The sequence below is a fragment of the Cataglyphis hispanica genome, chromosome 2, assembly GCF_021464435.1.
Source record: "Cataglyphis hispanica isolate Lineage 1 chromosome 2, ULB_Chis1_1.0, whole genome shotgun sequence".
NCBI lineage: Eukaryota > Metazoa > Arthropoda > Insecta > Hymenoptera > Formicidae > Cataglyphis > Cataglyphis hispanica.
This window is the reverse complement of record NC_065955.1, coordinates 2,643,277-2,664,900: the sequence shown is the minus strand read 5'-3', so window position 1 is coordinate 2,664,900 and position 21,624 is coordinate 2,643,277. Positions and strand designations below refer to the sequence as shown.

General features: G+C 35.6%; 1 protein-coding gene and 1 long non-coding RNA gene across 3 annotated transcripts in view; one reads left to right on the top strand and one right to left on the bottom strand.

The window, feature by feature from the left end:
* The window catches only part of LOC126856593 (uncharacterized), a 16,780-nt gene extending 13,273 nt beyond the window's left edge, over positions 1 to 3,507 (bottom strand). The window contains exon 1 of the long non-coding RNA XR_007688375.1: positions 3,368 to 3,507. This is a non-coding gene — a long non-coding RNA (uncharacterized LOC126856593). The remainder of the gene's footprint in view (positions 1 to 3,367) is intronic.
* LOC126856446 (zinc finger E-box-binding homeobox protein zag-1) lies at positions 2,735 to 21,624 on the top strand. 2 transcript variants are annotated; one of them, XM_050604948.1, is made up of 9 exons: positions 2,735 to 4,261; positions 16,037 to 16,353; positions 17,561 to 17,701; positions 17,972 to 18,272; positions 18,917 to 19,275; positions 19,596 to 19,949; positions 20,100 to 20,423; positions 20,497 to 20,659; positions 20,947 to 21,624. In XM_050604948.1, exons 1-9 carry the CDS (start codon positions 4,228 to 4,230, stop codon positions 21,138 to 21,140), a joined length of 2,187 nt encoding a protein of 728 aa, XP_050460905.1. In that variant the 5' UTR covers positions 2,735 to 4,227; the 3' UTR covers positions 21,141 to 21,624. The 2 variants fall into 2 exon arrangements, with proteins under 2 accessions (XP_050460905.1, XP_050460915.1); XM_050604958.1 differs by lacking the exon at positions 2,735 to 4,261 and adding an exon at positions 14,408 to 15,056.

The window sequence follows — 21,624 nt, the reverse complement described above, 5'->3', positions numbered from 1 at the left end:
TATCGCGCGCCACTTCTCACCGCATAATTAGCGTTATGCGTTTAACCTCGTTAAATGTGCCATGCGCATCGTACATGTATTTAGGAAAAATCGATTCTGAATTCTGTGACGCATCTGTACGCAGTAGAATAGATTTATGCTACAGACACCAAATTATTGAGATGAGATTAGAGATTCGATTAATATTTATATATTGATTAATTAGATTATTATATTTAACAAATTTAACAAACTCTTAATAATTAAAGCATTCTGATTCATCTATGAAGCTATGATTTTATTTAACTTTATTATTTGCATTTGTATATTTTAATTAATGAATTTAAATCTTTTAATTTCGCGTGAGCGCGGCTTTTTTTAGTTTTGAGAATTCGAAAAACTCGAGGGAAGAGAGGAGAAGGAAACTTCTTCTATTTTAATCTACGAACTCTCTATTCGTTGACCTTCTTCTTAAAGAAAGCTCATTTCAATTATCTCTAAGAAACATTAGCTACCGAACGTATTCATTATCATTTTTTTCTGTATAGAGATATTCGTTGTTTTTACCGCTATAAAATATTACTTTGATAACTAAAATTTAGTATATAGTAGCAGGAGGAGAGGAATGCACTTCGTAATTGTTCTTATCAACTTTAGCTTTAGTGTTATGAAAGAATGTAGTACTACGAGCTCATCTGTTAAAAAATATGAAACATATAGTACTGCGTTATCAAAATTATTTTAAGCGTATATATACGTTAAAAATCTTTTAAATACCGAACAACTCGATTCACGGTACTTTGATCTCAAAAGGTTTAAAGAAAGCAGCTTCTGTTCAATTCCCGCATTATGATAGCTCGCAGGTCAGCCCGTATCAAAGTCCTCTCTTTCAACACACAGCGCACCATTTTCTCCCAATATGGAACCGACCCTCGGAAGAAAGAGAGAGAGAGAGAGAGAGAGAGAGAGAGAGGACCATATATCGCGCTTCGTAGGAAGCGGCCACACCGGCACGCGCATCTCCACACAACGCGCGCATCCTTTCACTTGTCAGATAAAGAGCGGAGCAACAACGGCCGCGTGTCAGTCGAAGCCAAAGATACCGTGGTTTCCGCTTAATGAGCGCATCGCGATAAGAAGCTGCTTTGGCGATATCCACGAACGAGCTACCGCTATGGGAATTTGCTCATAAATTTACTTTCTCTTCAATCCGCGCTCGCGACGATGATTCTGCGATCATTGCGAGAGATTCATCCAGCAATAAGTTCAATATTAATTGAAATAATAATGAAGAATGGATATTTTACTCTCGATACCGAGAACATTAAGGAATCGTAAATTTATTTTCGCAAATTATTTTATCCAAAATTCTCTTCATCCTGTATATTTTGTCAGAGTAATTTTAATGAATTTGTAGAATATAAGTTTATTTTTTTAACGATATATTGAATTTACGACTTTTCTTTTAGGCGAGGAGATTCAAAATATCTCCTATCTTCTAGTGTTTTATTAATCAGTGTATCCTTCAAAAAACTTTTATACAAAAATTCTGAAAGATGTAAATCGGTTCTTTAATTATAATTATAATTTAATTATAATTATAAATGCCTCTGATAACGAGCAAATTTTATCTATTAGTAAACATATTTTTATGTATCATACATTCTTTTGTGTATTATACATCAATCAGAACATTTTAGGAAGGTCAGTCAAATGTGCGAAGATAACGTAGAACGTAGAGTACCGCCAGTATATTCCGGCCAGATTAAAAGTACGATCGAGTGATGACAGATCGCTCGATCGGAATAAAGAGCGCGGGGCGCACGCCGACGACTATTACGCTCCTAACTTTGATTGCGACCGACGCGACGCAGGGGAACGCGACGCAGGTAGGGGATGTGGCGACGGCGACGGCGACGGCATGGCACAACGGACAGACGGATACATAGAGCACACGCACAGATCGCTCGAGGATAACATCTCGCTGCCGGCTGCCTCAGGAACGGCCGTCAGCGAGAGCGGGGAACGCTCGCGGTTGGGAAGAGCGACAGAAGGGGGGAGGGGGGGGCGGGTGAGGGGAGAGATGGCACACCGTAGGTGGAGGATGCAGGGGAGAGATCTCATCGGCCGGTAGCCACGAGGGTTAAGAGCAGCGTGCAGGAGAGGAAAGGGAGAAAAGGGGAGAGAGAGAGAGAGAGAGAGAAACAAGAGGGAGAAAGAGAAGCAGAGGGATTCCAGCGTGTCCATCGTCGTATATCGGACAAGGAGGGGAAGGGGAAGGTGGAAGAGACCGATCTCGATATCGGGGAGGAGGTTTGTCTCGAAGTGGAGGGGACGGCGAACACGCAGCGATGCTGACGACGCGCGCGGGCGCGCGCGCACACTCTCGAGAGAGATGAAGCGAGAGAGAGAGAGGAAGCATGGGGGCGGTGGCTGGCTAAAGCTACACGGCCGCCATCACCATCCGTCCCATCCTATAGTAAACTCCAAAGCAGTCCCCGATCTGTCTTCGTGTGTGTTAGTTAGGGAATCGTGTTTTACCGGTGCTTCTGGCTTCTCTACGCGGCGCGAGGTTGCTAGTAACGCACCGAATCCGTTTCTCGCCTCGTTACCTGCGTGTGCTCTCGGCTACCTCGCTATGTCTTGACACCGCCATCCTCTACATCTCACACTCTTTCGCTTCTCCTATCTCTCGTTCCTATCGTGTATCATATATCCGCGTCGTGTCCTTCTCCCCCCCCCCTCCCATCCCCGCCCCTTTTTCTCTGCCCCGTCTCGCGCGCGTAATTGCCCGCCGTCTCATTGTCCGTCTTCTGTCGCGTATCGAGAGATCGCCAGTCGGGAGTGCTTCCTTTTCTCTTCTTCTCTCGCATCCGTAGTGCGAAGACGGGAGTCTTGATCGAGAAGGTGGTGAAGAAGGTGGAGAAGTAGTAGGAGAAAGAGGTAAAAGAGAAGGAGATGGAAGAGGAGAAGAAGGAAGAAACGACACAAGAAGATTAAGAAAAAGGAGCATTTTTTTTTGTGCGCGATATATTCCCGTGGATATATACCCGGTGCACGCATCGAGCTGCCTCTCCCTTTTCTCTCTTTCTTCCTCCTTTATCTTGTTGCGTTCCTCGCTCTCTTTCGCATACTCGCCTTGTCTCATTCCCTCTCTCTCTCTCTCCCCTCTCGCCCTCTCTTTTCGGCGTTTCCACGCGTCCGCCCGATCTTGCGAGATATACGCGCGCGGGAGTGCAATGATTATTTACAAAGCGTAGTTGGCCGCGATCGTCGCGTTTCAACCGTCCACCGTCTCGACAACGAGACGCGAAGGAGAGAAAGAATATCCGAGGGATAGTCAAGTAACCGAATGACATACTATTGAGACTGACGTTTCGAAACTCACCTGGAATCTCCGAGAAAAGCATCATCGCACAAAACTACATCTCGTTCACCATCGACCACGGATCTTCTCGCGTCTTCTCGGCCGTGCATCCTCATCTTCGAATAAGAAGAACGGAGCGAAACAAAGCGCTTCTCGTGGAATTCTCCGTCCCCCAGGATCGCGCGTTCTCTCTTCTCTCGCGCAACCTTTACGTTTCGTGTCTCCACAACGTACATCGTAACAAGCGCGAAATACGCTTGATCTCGCCGACAGTGACAAGACGGCCGCGTTCTAAAATTCTCCGCGAGAATCAACGTGACCCTGATAGCGATTGTTTGTGATTCGCGACGCACGTGTCTTCAATGTACGTAGCCGGTATTGGTCGCATATCGTCGCCTCGCAGTGCATCGTTCTCCTCCTCGTGGCCGACGTAGCCGTCGATCAGATTGCGTGACGCCCTACGTCATCTCCGAATCGGCATCCGCGACGATGAGATGAGCGACTCATCCGTATTTCGAGCCACGACAGATCGCAGAGTTGAAGTGGCGAAGGGAGGATAGATGAGCGTGTAGTAAAAGAGCGATAACGCGGTGGATCTTGTCCGCGTCCAAGTATCGCGAGGGCAGCGGTTCAAAGTACGCCGAGAGAAACGAAAAGGAGAAAGAGAAGTTGCAGCGATGATGATGCGCCGCTGTGCCTTAGAACGCCGATGGACAACGAACTTGTCGTCGTGAGGCGAAGACCGAGCTGACGTGTCACGCCGGAGAACGGAACCTGGCCGCGACGTCGACGAGCCGAGGCCGGAACTGGAGGAGGAGGAGGAGGAGGAGGAGGAGGAAGAGCCGCCGGACGTAACCCCCGAGGCACCGGCTCGCACGAATATGAGCATGACTCTCGTCCGAAATTCGTTTAAGGGTGAGTGGTCTTGCTTTGTGAGTGTAGTTTTTTAGTCATCGGAAATAGCTGCAAATTGAGAAAGCAATCAACAACATGATGAATCGGCAACAATTTTTTGGGATTCAGTGATTAAAAAATTATAGGGAAATAGAATATTAATTTTACTGTGTGACAAATATATATACATCGAAATACTGAAACATACATGTGAATGCCTTTCGTCTAATTAGACGAGAATAACTGACTGTGCATGACTATCTATTTAGGAAGAAAAATATACAGATATCAGATGTTTACTATATAGCATAAATTATAAACGAGCTACATAAATTTTTAACTAAATCTTCTTTAACAAAATATGTCGAGAAAAAATATTAATCGCGTATATAAGCAAGCGATATTTTAATTTTTAATATTACACATATCTCTCTCTCTCTCTTTCTTGAAAATTAAAGTTTATTTGAAAATAAATAAGGAACATGAGAAACTTTAATACTCTTCAAACTTGATTCCCCAAAAAAGTGTTTAAATTTTAATTTAAGTATTTTCAACTTAAAAAAAACTACCGTAACTTTAAAAGTAGCTCAATCAAAGATTCTATAGTTAAAAGCTGGTTTAATAAATGTGACACATTCTGTACATGTTAACGATAACGTTCAAATTACATTGTGTGACACGATTTTATTTTATCAATCAATCTGAAATGAATCAGAAAGTTTATGAGTGAAATTAAACGCGCGCCGCGCCGCGGGAGACTTTGTAGAGAAATTCGATGTATCTTCGCGTAGGCGGACGACGCGAAACATCGCGGACGACTTCGTCATCTGGTTTTCGACTCGATGAGCCTCGGAAAATTCGCAGAACGCGTGCCGCTGCACGTGCGCGACCTATATCGCCTGCGTGATATAAGGCGGCATTTAATGGACGGGGCAGCATCTGCGATTGACTCCGCTGTCAACTGTCCGCTGTCTAGCATTTCGTGAAAATCGATAATACCGTAACATTATCCCCGGATTTTATCTGCGGAAAAATCTCTGTATTTTGTGCCATTCTGTGTTTCACGAATTTCGTTCGCGCAAAATTACAAAAATGCAGGATAAGAATCATTCAATTAGTAAGAGGCAAAAAAATACAAACATGAGTTAATACATCAGTTTTGTAGTTTTAAATAACCGACAATAACATTGACATATATACAATAACAATAACATTGACGTATACAAGTTTGTTTTGAGAAAAATCAAATTTTTGTACAACTCAATATTTTTTTATGTAATGTTAATATATATTAAGCCAATTAAAATGAAACTTAAGCAATTTGATAATGTCTTCCATATTTTTACTTATAGAAAATAAAAATAATTAAATTGTGAAATAATTAAATCAACTCAATATGAAAACGTATTACCATATCAAGAAAAGTGATTTGAGACAATTGCATTAAATTTTGGTACAAAGATTTTTGTGCGATTTGATTTTTTTGCTCTTGCGAGTTGAGTGATTATCACACTCAGCATTTCAAATTAAGATCAGAATTCAACTTGCCAACTACTGTACATATATTTTTTCTAATTTATAACTTATATTTGCACAACATCGTTCAACTTATTGGCTTTATTCATTTTACCTTGTACACAATCGCATTCGCACGTATATAGATGGAAGGCGCAAGATCCACCTTGGCCGATTTAGTCGGTAATGAATCTTACCATTCTTGTCACTATACGTCACGTCAGTTTATCTGGACCTTGGTCGTCGGCTCATCGCGTTGCTCGCCATTCGTAAACGCGCGATTAGTCGCATATCACTACATTGTGGATTGTAAGAAAATACTCTTATTCTCTTATTGGCATTGAACGATTACTGTAGATTGATACTATAGTATAGATATATTTTGTCTCACATGATATACAAATACATGCAAGAAATGTTAACTTCTTATTGTTAGTCAATCTAGAGAATTATGTATATTATCAAAGAGAGAGAAACTCGCATACAAATAACGATTACATTTTTATTTATATTGAACATCTTTAATTATTGCTTTGATGAAATTAATCGGAATCTCCAAAGTTCGATGTGTTGACTTCGCTCTAAATCAACATTATTAACAAATCAAATTAATTAATCTTTAATTTTGCTTGTGCAAATATACGGCGATAGCAAAATATTTTAATACATTATTTTCATTAAAAAGATATTTACAAATAAATAAAATTCTTGATTTCTTGATTTTTCGAAAAGAATGTATATAGAAGTAGAAAGTACGATTCCATTTTGAAAGAATTTTTTTCGTACATCAGGATTATTCTTTTCCTTGAAGGAGCAACTCCTCTAATTTTCGCCTCTAGTGATAACAAAATTACGAAATGTTATGAAACGATCTTTCGATTGTAACCAAGAGAAACTTGGTTTTCTTTATAGAAGATACTGTACTTTGATTAAAAAATGCCATCGTTGTCTTTTATTTCATAAGAAAATTCTTTCTTCTAATAGAGATTTTATTCACGTGAAGGGCGAGAATAGAAAGACTTTTTTTAAATATCATTGTCACTATCTTTTACAATAATATTCAAATACGAGATTTTATAATTTAATATTTCTAAAGAATGTGATTTACAGTATCTAAAAAGAATAATATATAATTACGTATGGAAGTACGAGTGTACGTTTAGATTTAAAAAGATTATCCTAATAAGGATTAGAATTCTGCTTTTGTGGATAACAAAAAGGTGAAAAATGAGAAATGTCGACGATCCGGAATCGGCGATCGCTTTGGTCTCGTGAGAACAGCGAGGCACGTAACTCGAAACTCGCGGAAAACCAAAAATCAACAACTGTTTCTCGTGTAGCAAATGCCGCAGCGGAGAACGCGCGTGTGATATGGTGCGCGGACGCGGATGTGTGACCGGTGATTACACATCGAGTCAGGTAGCAACGAAGTCGTGCCCCGTTCGAAAATATTTAACTATTCCTAATATTGGCTCGAATACGCGCCGGCTTTTATTTTCGTCTCTACGGCTACAATCGCCAAACAAAAGTTACGCGTGTGCATAGAAAAGCGTCGTTGTTTCGATAGCTTGTGGCCAATGCAGTTAAGTTTAAACAATTTTCTATGCATAAATCCTCTCTATGTATTAACAATTGTAGTCTATATAAAAATTTTGGAATTTCTTAAAAAAAGAAAAATTAACAGAGAGAATGAAATTCGATGTAAAAAGATATAAAGAAAAAAATATAGAAAAATGAAGTAAGTTTTTATAAAAAATTAATTATAACAATAAATTCTATTATTTATATTATACTTAAAAATAAAGGTATATATGAATTAAAAATAATAGTTTAAATTTATAAATTTATAGAATTTAATTCCCGATAATACAAGTAAAATTTTATATTTTTGTGCTTTATTATCACGGTCAGAAAGAGATTTTATTTTATACACATATTTATGTATCTATGAAAATTGTATTCAAGAGAATTAAAATACAAAAGCGATTACAAAAAAAAAACGATCAGTTAGAACTAGTTGTCACATTTTGCGAGAAATTTCATTGCGAGCAGATTTTTTTTTAACGTTACTTTATCGATGTATTTTTCCAAAAAGGTTCGAGTTTGACACTGTTTACGTAGCATGTGTATATATGTGTGTGGACGAGAAGGTGCATTGTTCTCGCGAGAAGACGTTCACCATCTGTTTCAGCGCGAGATGAATGCATCAAATCTGGATATACCTGTGTTTTACGATCTTTTGTACTTTTTTTTAGCTTGTTTTTTTAATGTACTGTTATTATATCGTGATTCAAATCCTTTTTCTCTCGATTTGGATACCAAAAAAATCAAGAATTTTTTCACGATATGAAAAGAAACATATGTAACACAAATTCCCCTTGCGCATTTTTTTTCCTTCTTTTCTTGAAAACCTGTTTAATCATTATAAATGCAGAAATTATCGATATTTAGACATTGTAATAAGTATTCTTTTTCGGATACAGTGTGAATCTTCTGAGAAAAGTCCTACATATGACATAAAACGATTCACGCGACTTCAAACATATAAAATCATTCAGCTCAATATTATTATATGTACATTTCTCTTTCTTACATATAATTGAGAAACATATAATTATTTTGATCGTAGATAATCGATTCGCAGACGATGTGTTTCGTGCACGCGATAATCGAATCATTTAACTTCACCTATTTTCGTAATGAATATATCTTGTTTTGCAATGAATTCAGCTGATCTGTTTACTTATATATTTTTACATTATCATCGTACAAAATATTTATGTTACTGCATTATAGGTAATTAACGTGTTGAAGTATCAATACTTTCCAAATTATTAAGCGGTTGGAAAAAAACAAAATTTTTTCGTAAAATAAGCAAATAAATGATATTCTTCTTTAATCTCGATTGAACATTAAATATGAACCAAATGTGATCATAGAATTTTTATTTGAAACTTCGTTATAAAAATTGCATATTTAAAAGTTGCGGTACCTAAAGTGAAATGAGCATCTTCCTCAACATCTTCATTAAAAAAAAAAAAAAAGAAAATCAAAATTTTACATTCAGTCAGAGAGACTCTATCATTAAAAATGAGACTACGGATTGCGAGATTCCCCATAAATTTATCGTAACTATTATACATGGTTTCCTTTCGGCAATCCGCCATCTTGCCTCCTCCTTCATTGATGTTACGATAGTGCCAGATCGTTGAGGCATGTTTTATTTCCACCGGTCTTCGCACGTAGGACCCAGCTTATACGTGGTGCGGTTGCTCAATAATTTTGATTGGTAGGACAGCGCGGATTACCGCGCCGCGCCGCTCGCTCGTTTATGAGAGCGCGTCGAAGTGGTTTTAACGTTCTGGAAGATGGCGGCCGCCCGCGCCCTATCAAGCTCAATGACCTCTCCGAGAAATCGTTTACTTCGCACCGTGGCAGCGACGCACACGCGACCCAGGGATCTCGTCCGCCCGTCCGTATCTTCGGCGCCGTGCGAACGCGCCTTTACCGCTTAATCCACGTTGTCGGATGACGTAAGCGTGCGCCTATCCCCCGCTCTGCTCTTTAAGGCCCTGCCTACCGATCATTTCTTTTTTATCGGCACCGATGGTATGGGGACTCGTCAGCAAGTAATCGGTTATAAAAAAATAATATGATTATTTTTCTTCGATATTCCAAAAAGTTGAATAAAAATTATGATTATTATTTTACCATATATATAAATTTGAATTAATTATTCTAATTACATTTAGATAATTATTATACAAAGATTGACTGAACAAAATAACATTAATTGTGCAAATAATATTGTAAGCGTATTGATAAAAATAAAGTATGAGAATAATTACACAATACAGAAAGCTTAAACAATTTACAATATGTAAACGTATATAAATGAGACATTTATACATATAAAACAAACGAATAAAGAAATATCTAAAAATATCTGTTTATTGCGGTTAATATATAATTCTAATGATGTCATATATGGATGTATATATCACGCGTTGGAACGCGCTTTTAAACGAATAACTGGAAGCTTACGTGGAATCAAAGGCGTTGAATCATGTATCAAATGTATTAGTGTTAATATGAAAAAATGGAAATTGCGGTTTTCCATAATAATCCGAGACTGCACAAGAATCTCGATATGAATACCAAGCGTGTAAATAATGACAATGTGAACGACCGTATTATTCACGAGAATCGTATGATAGTTACGCGATAATTCACGATTTATTCCACGATGACATTAATTATGCTATCTTTACCTCAAAAGAAACATTTGTTCCAACGTATGTAAACCGACAGATAGATAGAGAGAGAGAGAGAGAGAGAGAGAGAGAGAGAGAGAGAGAAAAGAGAAGATGATTAAAAATTAGCGAGCTCGAAAATTGTTATTTAAATAATGATAAAACTTTTGTAAAAGATTACTTTTATATATTTTCTTTTCTTATCTTAAAGTTTGCCATTTTCTTTAATCATCTCTGCGCGAAATTTCCGAGACTTCCGCGAGAAGTCGCGTGTCGCGAGCTACCCACTCTCGAGGAACAATTGATACTGTCGTCTGCGGAGATAATCCCAGGAAATGTCATCTTGCAAATTCATCCACGAATAGATCCGCGCGTGCCTTTGCGAGACTTTACGAAATTAGGTTACGCGTCGTTTCAATAAAGAAAAAAAAAAATAATGTACGATCATTCAAGATTAGCGTGACGCAAATATCATTCAGTGATATTTTTCATTGAGAAATAACTAAAAATGATTGAAAAGATTTTAAAATATTTATAATGTATCTTTTATATAAAATTATGTAATATAAGTAAAATATATGTAAAAATTTATTGATAAATATATTGAAAGATTTGATTTTCTTGTTCATCAAAATTTATATAAAATTCTCTATAAAATTGCGGTAAATAAAAATTTAATAATTAAGTTGCCTAATTCGAATTAAATAATTTAATGAAAAGGTACATGTATATTTGTTATTAAATAATAAAAGATATTTAAATAGTATGATTTTCTCATAATTATTCTAATGACAGAGAGAGCCTTAACTCTAAGTAATGAAAGAAATGTTATTTTTGTGAGCACAATTTCAACAAAGAAATATATATTAGAAAAGTATTAATAGTAGAAAATTGTTTCTTGGGATAGAATTTATTAGAGCTCCTGTTTTAATAATCTGTTCTCATACTGAACTACTATTCAACATTAATTTAGAAAAGTATATTTTGACGTTTCGCACGTTCGCGATGCTGCATTGCGACGCGAAACATAAGGTGGCTTTATTAATCGTACTTTTTCTTATGCCACGCAAATTCAACACAACACACGCCCAACATCGTGTCGCCGTAAGTGCTCTCTCGGCGCGCTATCCGAGATTGCACGGTATTGCTCGCAATTTGCTATACTCGGTTTCCACATTCCACTGACGTCATTTATATATGCGCGTCTCTTCCCCGCGAGGAGAGTCGCGCCGGGGAAGATGCGTCTTTGCTCGCTCGCTCGTTCGCTCGCGGCAAAGTTAACCCTTGCCCTGTGCAGGAGAAGCGCGCGATGATGGCGAAATTGCATCGAATATTACGTCACGCGATTCGAGAAAGTGTTTATTGTTTTTTTTTATAAGTATCGAGATGCTTTTGCGATGTTACACTTTTAACTCTCGAAGTTTGACATTCTACGAGTTCTTCACAATTCGTCCTTTATTTTTTATCTGCAATTTATAGGATTATTTTTTCCGCTGTTCAACTATTCCTTTCTTCATATGTAAATTTCTGTTTTAAACACGTTATTGTTTATTATACATGCGTTAATCCGATACAACATTAAAATCTATCAACAAAAATTAAATAGACACTTAAATTTATCATATATTCAATATAATTAAAATTTATCATATATTCGAAACACACGTTATCACGCAAAAGCTTTCTATGTTTACGATAAAGAACACTTTTTACCATTTTTGTATAAAAAAAGCAGATAAATGGATTGCAAAACTGTCATTTCGATACGCTTGATATAAAGTTTCGATTTGAATTAAAAAAAATGTTACAGCGCGTAAGAGGTATAGTTTCAGCGACGATGGCGAGCTTCGTGAATCGCGTATATAGGAAGGCAAGAAAGGTCACGGCTCTGACCCGTTTCGACGTCTTATCGGCCTCACGGCGAGCAAAGTTCGTCTTCGTGGAAGACGCGAGCGAGCAGACGTGATCCGGAGAGATACAGCTGACTTCCCGTTTGTCCCGTAGCTTGATTAATACTTCAAAGTGACTGGTGACCGTATTTTTTTCGTGCCACTTTAAAATTCAAATATTTTCGTTAGTCTCTAAATCAGAATATTATATCGCATATTTATCTTTTGAGTATCACAGTTAAGTTTTAATTTTCAAAACTCACGATTTGACGCAATTATCACGATATTTCAAATATCTAATGAATGACATTAATCAATAACTAGGTTCAACTTATTTAATTATTTCAACTTGTAACAATAATTAATTAAAATATGATGAAAATGAATGAAAAAGAGTGTAATAACATCTTATTCTCGTATATTTTACGATATATAAATTTCAAAAATATATTATTATTAAAATAAGTTTAGAATATTTTCATTTTATTATTTGTAATAATGTACTTATTATTTTTGGTAAATCTGGAACTTCTGGGTATGAGATTTATGACTATTTTCGATCATTCTTATTGCATGCAGCCTGGTTTTTAATTGAAAAACATGTATGGGTTTATTTTATACACGCTTATAAGATAGGGAAGATTTTCTTAATGTATCTGTATAGTTCATGTTACCCCATGTCGTTTCCGACTGCGGGAAGTTACCGCGTAACAGCATGTTAATTACAACAGGGCACGAACTTGCACGCATCGACTCATTACGGCCGACGTTTTCGCAGCAACCGGCTCGCAACCTATACGTATCTACCTATCTGCGCGAGATTAATATGCTGTGCCTGGTGTGAGATTCACATCGCCCACGATCGCAAGCATAGCTACGAGAAATTCTGCGCATTTGCAGACGTTTGTATGGGATCTCGCATGCCTAACCATCTGACATATCCGGACGTCATATCTTTACTGGAATGTAAAACGAAACGATAAGCTATAATGCCAAAGAATTTTTCGAATAATTCCTTATCGATACATGAGTTATCTATTTGCTAAAAGATAAGTCATAGATTATAAAATTCATATTTAAATTTATATCGGAAATCTATAGAAGAGATAAAACTTTACCATTTATTAAAATAATTTTTGGAACACCGTCAGCGTTAGTACGTAATACTAATTGTTATTACTAATCGTAATGGATTAAACCTTATTTAAACACTGGAAAATAATAATATTAAAACTAAATTAAATTTGAGTTTATACTTCTGCCTGTACAATTAACATTTTGTACTCGAAAAATATTTGGTTTATTAATATCGCAAAATTTCTTTCTTGCTCTTTTTAATGAGTTTTAAAATTAAAAGAATAAAAAATTCAATTTTTTTTCATTGTATATAATATATACAAATATTCTTATGATTAATCATTTGCGCATCATTACACGACATTTTAAACGAGTAGAGAATTAATTACGAATTAAATAATTATAAATTAATGTGTTGCGATTGAATTCAATTCGGACGTGGCTGCCAAGTGGTTAAATGCGTCGCGATCAGCGCGATGTGTCGGCGGCGTCGGTATCGGATTAGCGCGAGTGTGTGCGATTATCGGTGGGAAATTGTACGTCAGGGGGCATTTAAATCCGGTCTCGTTGACAATGGACGCACCCGAAAAGTTACCCAGGCTCGAGCGGCACCGACATGTGCCACTTTTTCTCGGGTTCCATACAGATCACTCTGTGCGAACGTGCACCCCGTTCCGCTTTTCTGTCCCTTCCTACATCTACATATAACACACCTATAATACATACGAGAACGACGAACAATGCTGCTCGTCCGACACGCTTCTCTCCCGTTCATCGTCGTTGTCGTCGATCTTTTTCCACCTTACACGCATGACACATGTGTCGCGCACATACAATAGTAGAAGCAACCATACGACACAAACGAGTGAGCTGCGGGTAGCAAGAAACGAAAATTTTCGATTTTTCCATTGATGTCGCCTAATTTATCTCATCATTTTTATTCAATGTGCAATTTGAATGATTTGTTAATAATAAACGATATAAAAAAGAAATGTGTAATTTAAATGGATTTTCCATGTTATAATCAGCCCGATGAATGCATCAATTGAAATAATATCGTAGACAGTAATATATATTTATTTTGTCGAAACATACACATGAAGAACGGCATTCTATATATTTTATTAATTTATTAAACTTTTATTAAACTTGTGATCTGTAGTATATTACCAATATTAATATTTGATTAAAAGATTTACATATATATACATATACATATATTTTATAAAACATACTTAGTTTTTTAAGATTCTATAAATTATAAATAAAATAGGGAGAAATAGATTTTTAAATAAAAATATTTATATAAATTTTGTATTATAATTTATCTATTTAATGAAATATATAGAAGGCTACTTTTTGTGATATCCAAAATAAACAAGATGCTTGTTAAAATGTCCTTCAAATTTTCCAATCGGCTGGCTTACTTCTGATTTCGCGATATCGTACTCGTTTCTATTCTTGAAAAAACCATATGATACGACTTAATCGGTATTACAAATATTTCTTTCTTGATCGTTTACTTCTTCAAAACGACGCATCATCATTATCTCGATCATCGAAGTGGGCGTGTATGTCGGTGAATGTATATTGTGATGCTTGCGGATGTACTTGTATTTAATAGCGACTCCGCGAAACATTTGGCAGTGCTCATGGATATTTCTTCCTCCCGCGTTCTCTGGCGTTACGCCCTATCTATCTATGTAGTTCGATTGTGTCTATCGCGCACGCGTCTCTTTTTTCTTTCTTTTTTTTTTATTCTTTCAGTAGATACGTGGATACGTTCAGTAGATACGTGTACATCGCGTGCATCACGCGGGGGATTATGTGACTGATGCGATGACCCGCCATGCATATTGGTAATTGACGAAGGTAGTCGAGATTAGCTGCACGCATCGCACGTGTAAACCGATACCCGTTGCCAGATACGCGTTGTTGATTGATCGCGGCCAATCTTGCACGTGCGGTCCAACTCGGAGAATCCCGGATAGTCGACTTCACTGTCTCGCCTCGAACGTACAGCTTTCCATTGCAGAGCTGAAACATTAATATCTCGTACTATGACACAGAAGAATATCATTAGTATGCGATTTTCTCCAATTGATTATTATTGAAATTATTATTAATTAATAACTTATTATAAGATATTTTTAGATATTTAATTTTTAGATATTTAATTTAGCTATATAACATGAATTAAATATTTAATAAAGTAAATTATTTTAGAAAATAAAATAATCCTTAAATTATTTTAGAAAATAAAAAAATCCTTTTTTTTTTTTACGAAACTGTTGGACATTGGACTTTTCAGTAGACACGTAATTGAGCATTATAATATAAAAATATAAATAATATAATATAAACTTATGGTTACGAGATCAATCATATTTTTATCTGATAACTAAAATTAATAAGATTGAAATATAAAATCTCTTAATTTTTGATACGAAAATATACTTTACATCAACTGTGTTTCGTGTATGTTTTCGTTGTATGAATATACATAAAGATTATTCTATGTTTATTATTATGATATTCTGTGTTTATAACATCGATATCCGAATTTACCAAAACTATGTCAGTTTTTATCTTCAATATGTTATGAAACTCGCGTTATCAAATACGCTTCCTTTCGTACGCTTCAATACGAGTTCAATGCAATAGTAGTACTATATAACCATACAACATAATTTACACTTCTTAAGACCTTAATAAAGAGAGAAAGAGAGCAAATTAATATAAATCTAAAAGAAAGGAATACAAAAAAATCAATTTCATTAATTTTATAAGATTAATTGATCATATCACTGTCGGAATTTTTACTTTTTATAATAGCTCCGATATATAACTTTTATAAAATATTTATAATAATTATTTAAGAACTGATTTTTTGAAATAAAAAAATAAGTAAATTAAAAAAATTACTAAAAGATATTAAATACATATTGTAAGATCTCGCAATATCGGTCTTAACGCATATTATTTCATCTGTGCATTTTTTACAATGGCGCGCGCTACCGAGACGAAATATAAAAATCATACTACGTGTCCGCGTGTTACAGGCTGCAGCGAGGACGACGCAGGTATCGTGGATACAAAGGTGGGCGGAGGTTGCGCGGGTGAAGCGCCAACCGCAGGAGGTGGTGATGTTGCCGGTGATGGAGGTGGTGGTGGTAGCGTTGGAACGCGCGGAGATGGTGGCGGCGACAGCGAGGGCGGATCATCCGCGAAGCAGCAGCAGCAGCAGAGTGGCGAAAGGTGCCCTCAGTGCGGCATCCTATGTCGGGACGTCCGTGTCCTGCAGCTTCATCTCGAGGACACGCACAAAACGTCCTATACCATCGACAAGCACGATCTCAACGCCCAGTTCTCCCAAGTGGTGAGTGATCGCGATGACCCGTCAAGGACACACTCGCTGCTCGGTGGCTTGGTGGTTGTTCGCGTCCTGCGCGGGAACTTATCGATTATACCCCTCCAAAAGCGGGAGCCGCAGCTTTTCACTGAAAGGCGCCGCTTGTCTGCTTTTCGCACACTATTTTCGCGGAAAAGAGAATAGGAATATCTTTAAGTAGGGTAATAGGAGATGTCAATTCTGTTGATTACTATTATTTTTTTTTTTTTGTAAGATCTCGAAACAGATAACGCGCAAAATTGAAGTTTCAGCATAAATAAAGAGTATATCAAATGCAATTTACAAAATAAATAAATAAGTATCAGATAAGAAATTTTATGCAACTTATGCTATGAGAACTCTGATAATATGCAAAATTATATAAATCATTCGATATATATTTAACATCATGATACTTTTCTATAGAAAGTTTGTATTAAAGATCTATCTGCCTTCTTTTTCAATTACTATGTGATATATCTTTTTTATACAGCAATGTATATCACATGCTTTCTTGTGATTGCAATGAAAAATTATTTCGAGCTGAATTGTGTATAAATTTTGAATTTCAACATACCAATTTGTCGATATTTTCTCAAGACAAGTTATTTTAAACCTAAATTATAAATAAGTTTTTTTCTTTTAATATAAGAATAATTTACATTGATAAATAAATATATAAACAAATACACACAATAACGAAGCAATAAGAAAAGAGGAGCTAAAAATTGCTTTTAAAGAAGTTAGTTATATAAAGTATCTGAACATTTTATTCTCTTTTCAAATCAATTTTAACAACTGTCAAAATTACAAAATAACACGTGTCGATAGAATTCAGTTCGAGCTCTAAGATTAAATGTAAGAAAGTACATACGCGATATCCAAATAAATCGTGCACTTATTCCATCTTCAAGGATTTCTAATAATTCTTAACAAATAACAAGCATGGCAGGCTTTCTATTCGGGCTTTCGGTTCAAGTTATTTAAAGAATAAGCAATTTATCAAGCAAGTTTGAATTCATTTTCCAAATGAACAAATGGACATCGCGAAAAGATTTTCATGTGCGAAATCAATACAACGCGTCAAAAAATAATTGACGCTTAATAAAAAGAAAGCTATATTCACTAAGAAATCTATATCTTCTTATACAATTATATGTATATATTACAATTAATTTTTTCCATAATTTAACAGTCCTGCAAAGTGTGTAGCAAAACCTTTGCCAACGTCTACCGGTTACAGAGGCACATGATTAGTCATGACGAAAGTGCCGTTTTACGAAAGTTCAAGTGTCCCCATTGCGAGAAAGCCTTCAAGTTCAAGCATCACCTTAAGGTACTTTGTTATTACAATGATCTATTATAATGCATATTATTTTAATATTTTTTTATTTCAATATTATATTATTTCTTATATTTTATTAATTTTTTATCATTAAATAATTTTATTATTAAATAACTATATCATAAAATAACTATTTTTTATAATTTAATATTTATTTTTATTGTTTACGTAAATCTTATTTTTTGTGTATTATTGCGCAAAAAAGATATACGATCTTAATAATGTTTGCTTTTAACTTAAAATTCGACTTTTTTCTTGCAGGAACACCTGCGCATTCACAGCGGTGAGAAGCCATTCCAATGCAACAATTGCGGCAAACGTTTTTCTCATTCTGGTTCATATTCGAGCCATATGACAGCAAAGAAGTGTTTGATAATGAATCTAAAAAAATCAAGACAAAATACTATAAGTAATGTCGATCGGGGACCGAAAAAAACGCATCAGCCATTATCGGGACGACGCGAGGTTGATTTGCTGACAGCTAATAATAACACGTTCTTGCCGATTTTGCCGAAATTGTCACCTTCGGATTATCAAGAAATACAAAGGGAAGCTGCGGCAGGTAATTCTGTCAATGATTAATGTTTTTTTTTTATATTTATCTTTTTATATTTATATTTTATATCTTATTATACTTGTGTGCGTGTATGTGTGTGTGTTACATTTACACACTCTTTCGTTGAATTTTTCATTTTTTTACTTTTTGCCAATTTAATAGAATTTAGAAGATATAATTTTTTTATGAATAAATATTGAGATAACAATAACATTTTATTTATAAATAGTTCAAATCAGAAATTAAAAAGCTTTTTTTATTTTATTAAACTTTAAATAAAAAATAGGTAGTAAAATGATATTTTTTAGTTGACTTTTAATTGATTTTACATTTTTGCAAAAATCTTTCTTATAAAAATATTTGAGGTGTTTAAAGTTAAACAAATATGTGATAAATCAATCTATAATTTAAAAGTTTTATTTTATAAATATGACTTTATATTTAAAAAGCGCGCATTATAGATTATAAATTTTACCTATTCTAGTTTTGAATATCTTAGTCAAGATAAGTTAAAAAAATCGAGTAATTATGATAAATGATAACATCCCTTGATATTTTATCTAAAAAAAGTTTTGTGAAATTCATAAACGAAAGTTAAATAAAACATACTTCATTTTCTATTATCCTAAATCTGTTTTTTTAATACTTAGGTATCTATGACGTGCCGACTTTGCTGCCTCAAATGATGGGATACGGAAATTATATCTTACAGTCATCGATAGGCAAGTTGCTGAACCAATTGCACTCTAAGCGACTCGATGAGATCGCCGAACAGTTTGAGACGCATCGGGAAGTGATGAGTCCATCGACAGCGGATTCCGAAGGAACCGAGGGCACTGAAGGTAAAGAGTCCCCCGCGCCAGCGGATCCAATGCAGAGTCTCGATGCTGTTCGCCGAATTCTGGAGACCGTAAATACTTCTGTGACGAAACAGCTACTTGAAGCGAATGTGCGCAAGCTCTCTACATCTCCGGCTACAATGAAGCGAGAACTAGAGGAAGATTATCAAGTAATTAGATTTAGCAGAAATCTTTCTTATTTTAATACAGCTACACATTTGCGACAAATTTAAATGTTGTATACTGAAATAACAATAATTTATAATTCTTAAAAATTAAACAATGAAAAAATAAGAGACAGAAAATCAATTCTTAATAAATTTGATAAATTTAATAGTTACACAATTATATAAATTAATTTACAAATCTGTATAGAATTTTCTAATGTAATCTATGTTTTTTAATGTAATCTATGTTATATAAAATATGTTTTCTTTTTGCTTTTGAAATGAAATTGACTTGAACATTAAAATCTTACTTGTGTGTATAGGATCAAGATAGCGAAATGTCCAGTGAAATGACACATTGTCCAGATTGGGCCACATTGGACCAATATGACTCACAAAGCGAGGGTCTGGCTGCGAAATTAGAAAATGTCAATCATCCGACATCGAGATCAGCCATTAAGAGAAAGAGGGAGGACAGTTCTGAGGTGGATTCAGAAGACGAGGATGAGGGCAACCACACTCACAACGACAACGGTAGAAGAGTTAGAGCTAGGTCGCTTATAGATGATGAACAATTGGCCATTCTGAAAGGTTACTATTCCATCAATCCGCGACCTAAAAAGGAGGAGATCATCATGATCGCTAATTGTATTAATTTCCCTACGCGTGTGGTACAGGTATGTAGATTAAAAACATTGATTAATTACATTAAATTAAAATTATTTTAATATTTTTTCCTATTAACAATCAATGTTTAATAAATCTAACGATTAATCAGTAATTGTCATATGTTTGAAACATATATATACTATATATTTATTTTGTAGGTTTGGTTTCAAAATTCTCGGGCCAGAGATCGAAGAGAATCAAAAATGCCACCGGCCTTGGTACCTTTAGCCCTGGGAAATCAAACTGTTATCGAGCAGCCTTTGGATTTGTCTAAAAAAGAAGCACTTGTTGTATCAACGACCAAAGAAAGCGATATATCGAGCAGAAATATATCGTCTCCTTGCAAACCAAAAGACGATAATTCAGTCTCGAACATGGACAACGACGATCTCGAGGATTCGCCTCTTGTCATAGATGAAGAAACTGCTATTGATCCAATTGAACCAAAGCGGACACCTACAAATGGAGAAATAATCACAAAGGTAATAATGAAAAATCAAATATCAATCTCAAAATTTTATATAAATAATATAATTGATGCATTATCTCTATTAGAGTCAAAATCAAATAAATGCGAAAAGTGAAAGTGAAGCTGCACCTCAATCGGAAACAACCCCTATAGCAACAGAAACCGAGCAGGGTCTTTATTCCTGCGATCGGTGTGACAAAATATTCTCCAAACACAGTTCTCTTATGAGACATAAATATGAACATTCCGGTGTGTATACTATATTTATTATTATTGCGATCTTAACGAAAGTTATCCAATTTAAAAACAATTTATTTTTAACGAAAACAGATAATTTTTCAATATTTAATTAAGAATATTTAATATATGGTTGAGAAATATAAGATTCTATTAATACATATTATTGAGATGGAAAGTTTATAAGTAGAAATTATATTGATTTTTTTTTTTTTAGTTTATCGCAAGAAATTTTGATTTTTCTTATAGCATTTTTAAACTTGTTACGGACGAATATTAACAAAATTGACAAATATTAGGGCAAAGGCCGTACAAATGCGTGGAGTGTCCAAGAGCGTTCAAGCACAAGCATCATCTGACTGAACACAAGCGGCTGCACAGCGGCGAAAAACCTTTCCAGTGCTCCAAGTGCCTCAAGCGCTTCTCTCACTCCGGCTCCTATAGCCAGCACATGAATCATCGTTACTCTTATTGCAAGCCCTACAGAGAATAGAAATATTCCTCCTGCTCATCCAAAGTTTGCTCGCTTATCTAGATATAATATATGCAGTTTTTTCTCTTTCTTACGTTTAGAACTTCCCTCTTTGGTCTGTGAATTTTTCCTTCAAGATTTCCAAGTCTTATAAGAAAACGCTAGAACGCCTTCATACTTTCCTCTCGCATGAACTTTAAGAGAGCCGCGCGAAATCGCGTTTCACAAAGCTATAATATATATAAAATGCTGCGCGTGACATCACATTATAAAGCTATGGCATTTTATTGATGATCGGTTCGTACTTCGAAAAAAAGAGAAACCTGAAAAATGGTTTAAGCGATGCGAGATCGAAAATGATCGACATGTAGTATGTTAGAATTTGTGATTGAGATATGAAAGACGTTCGTAACGTCTCTCTTGTGTGTGTGTGTGTGTGTGTGTGTGTGTGCGTTCATGCGTGCGTGCGTGCGTGTGCGTGTGTGCGTGTGCGTGCGTGCGTGCG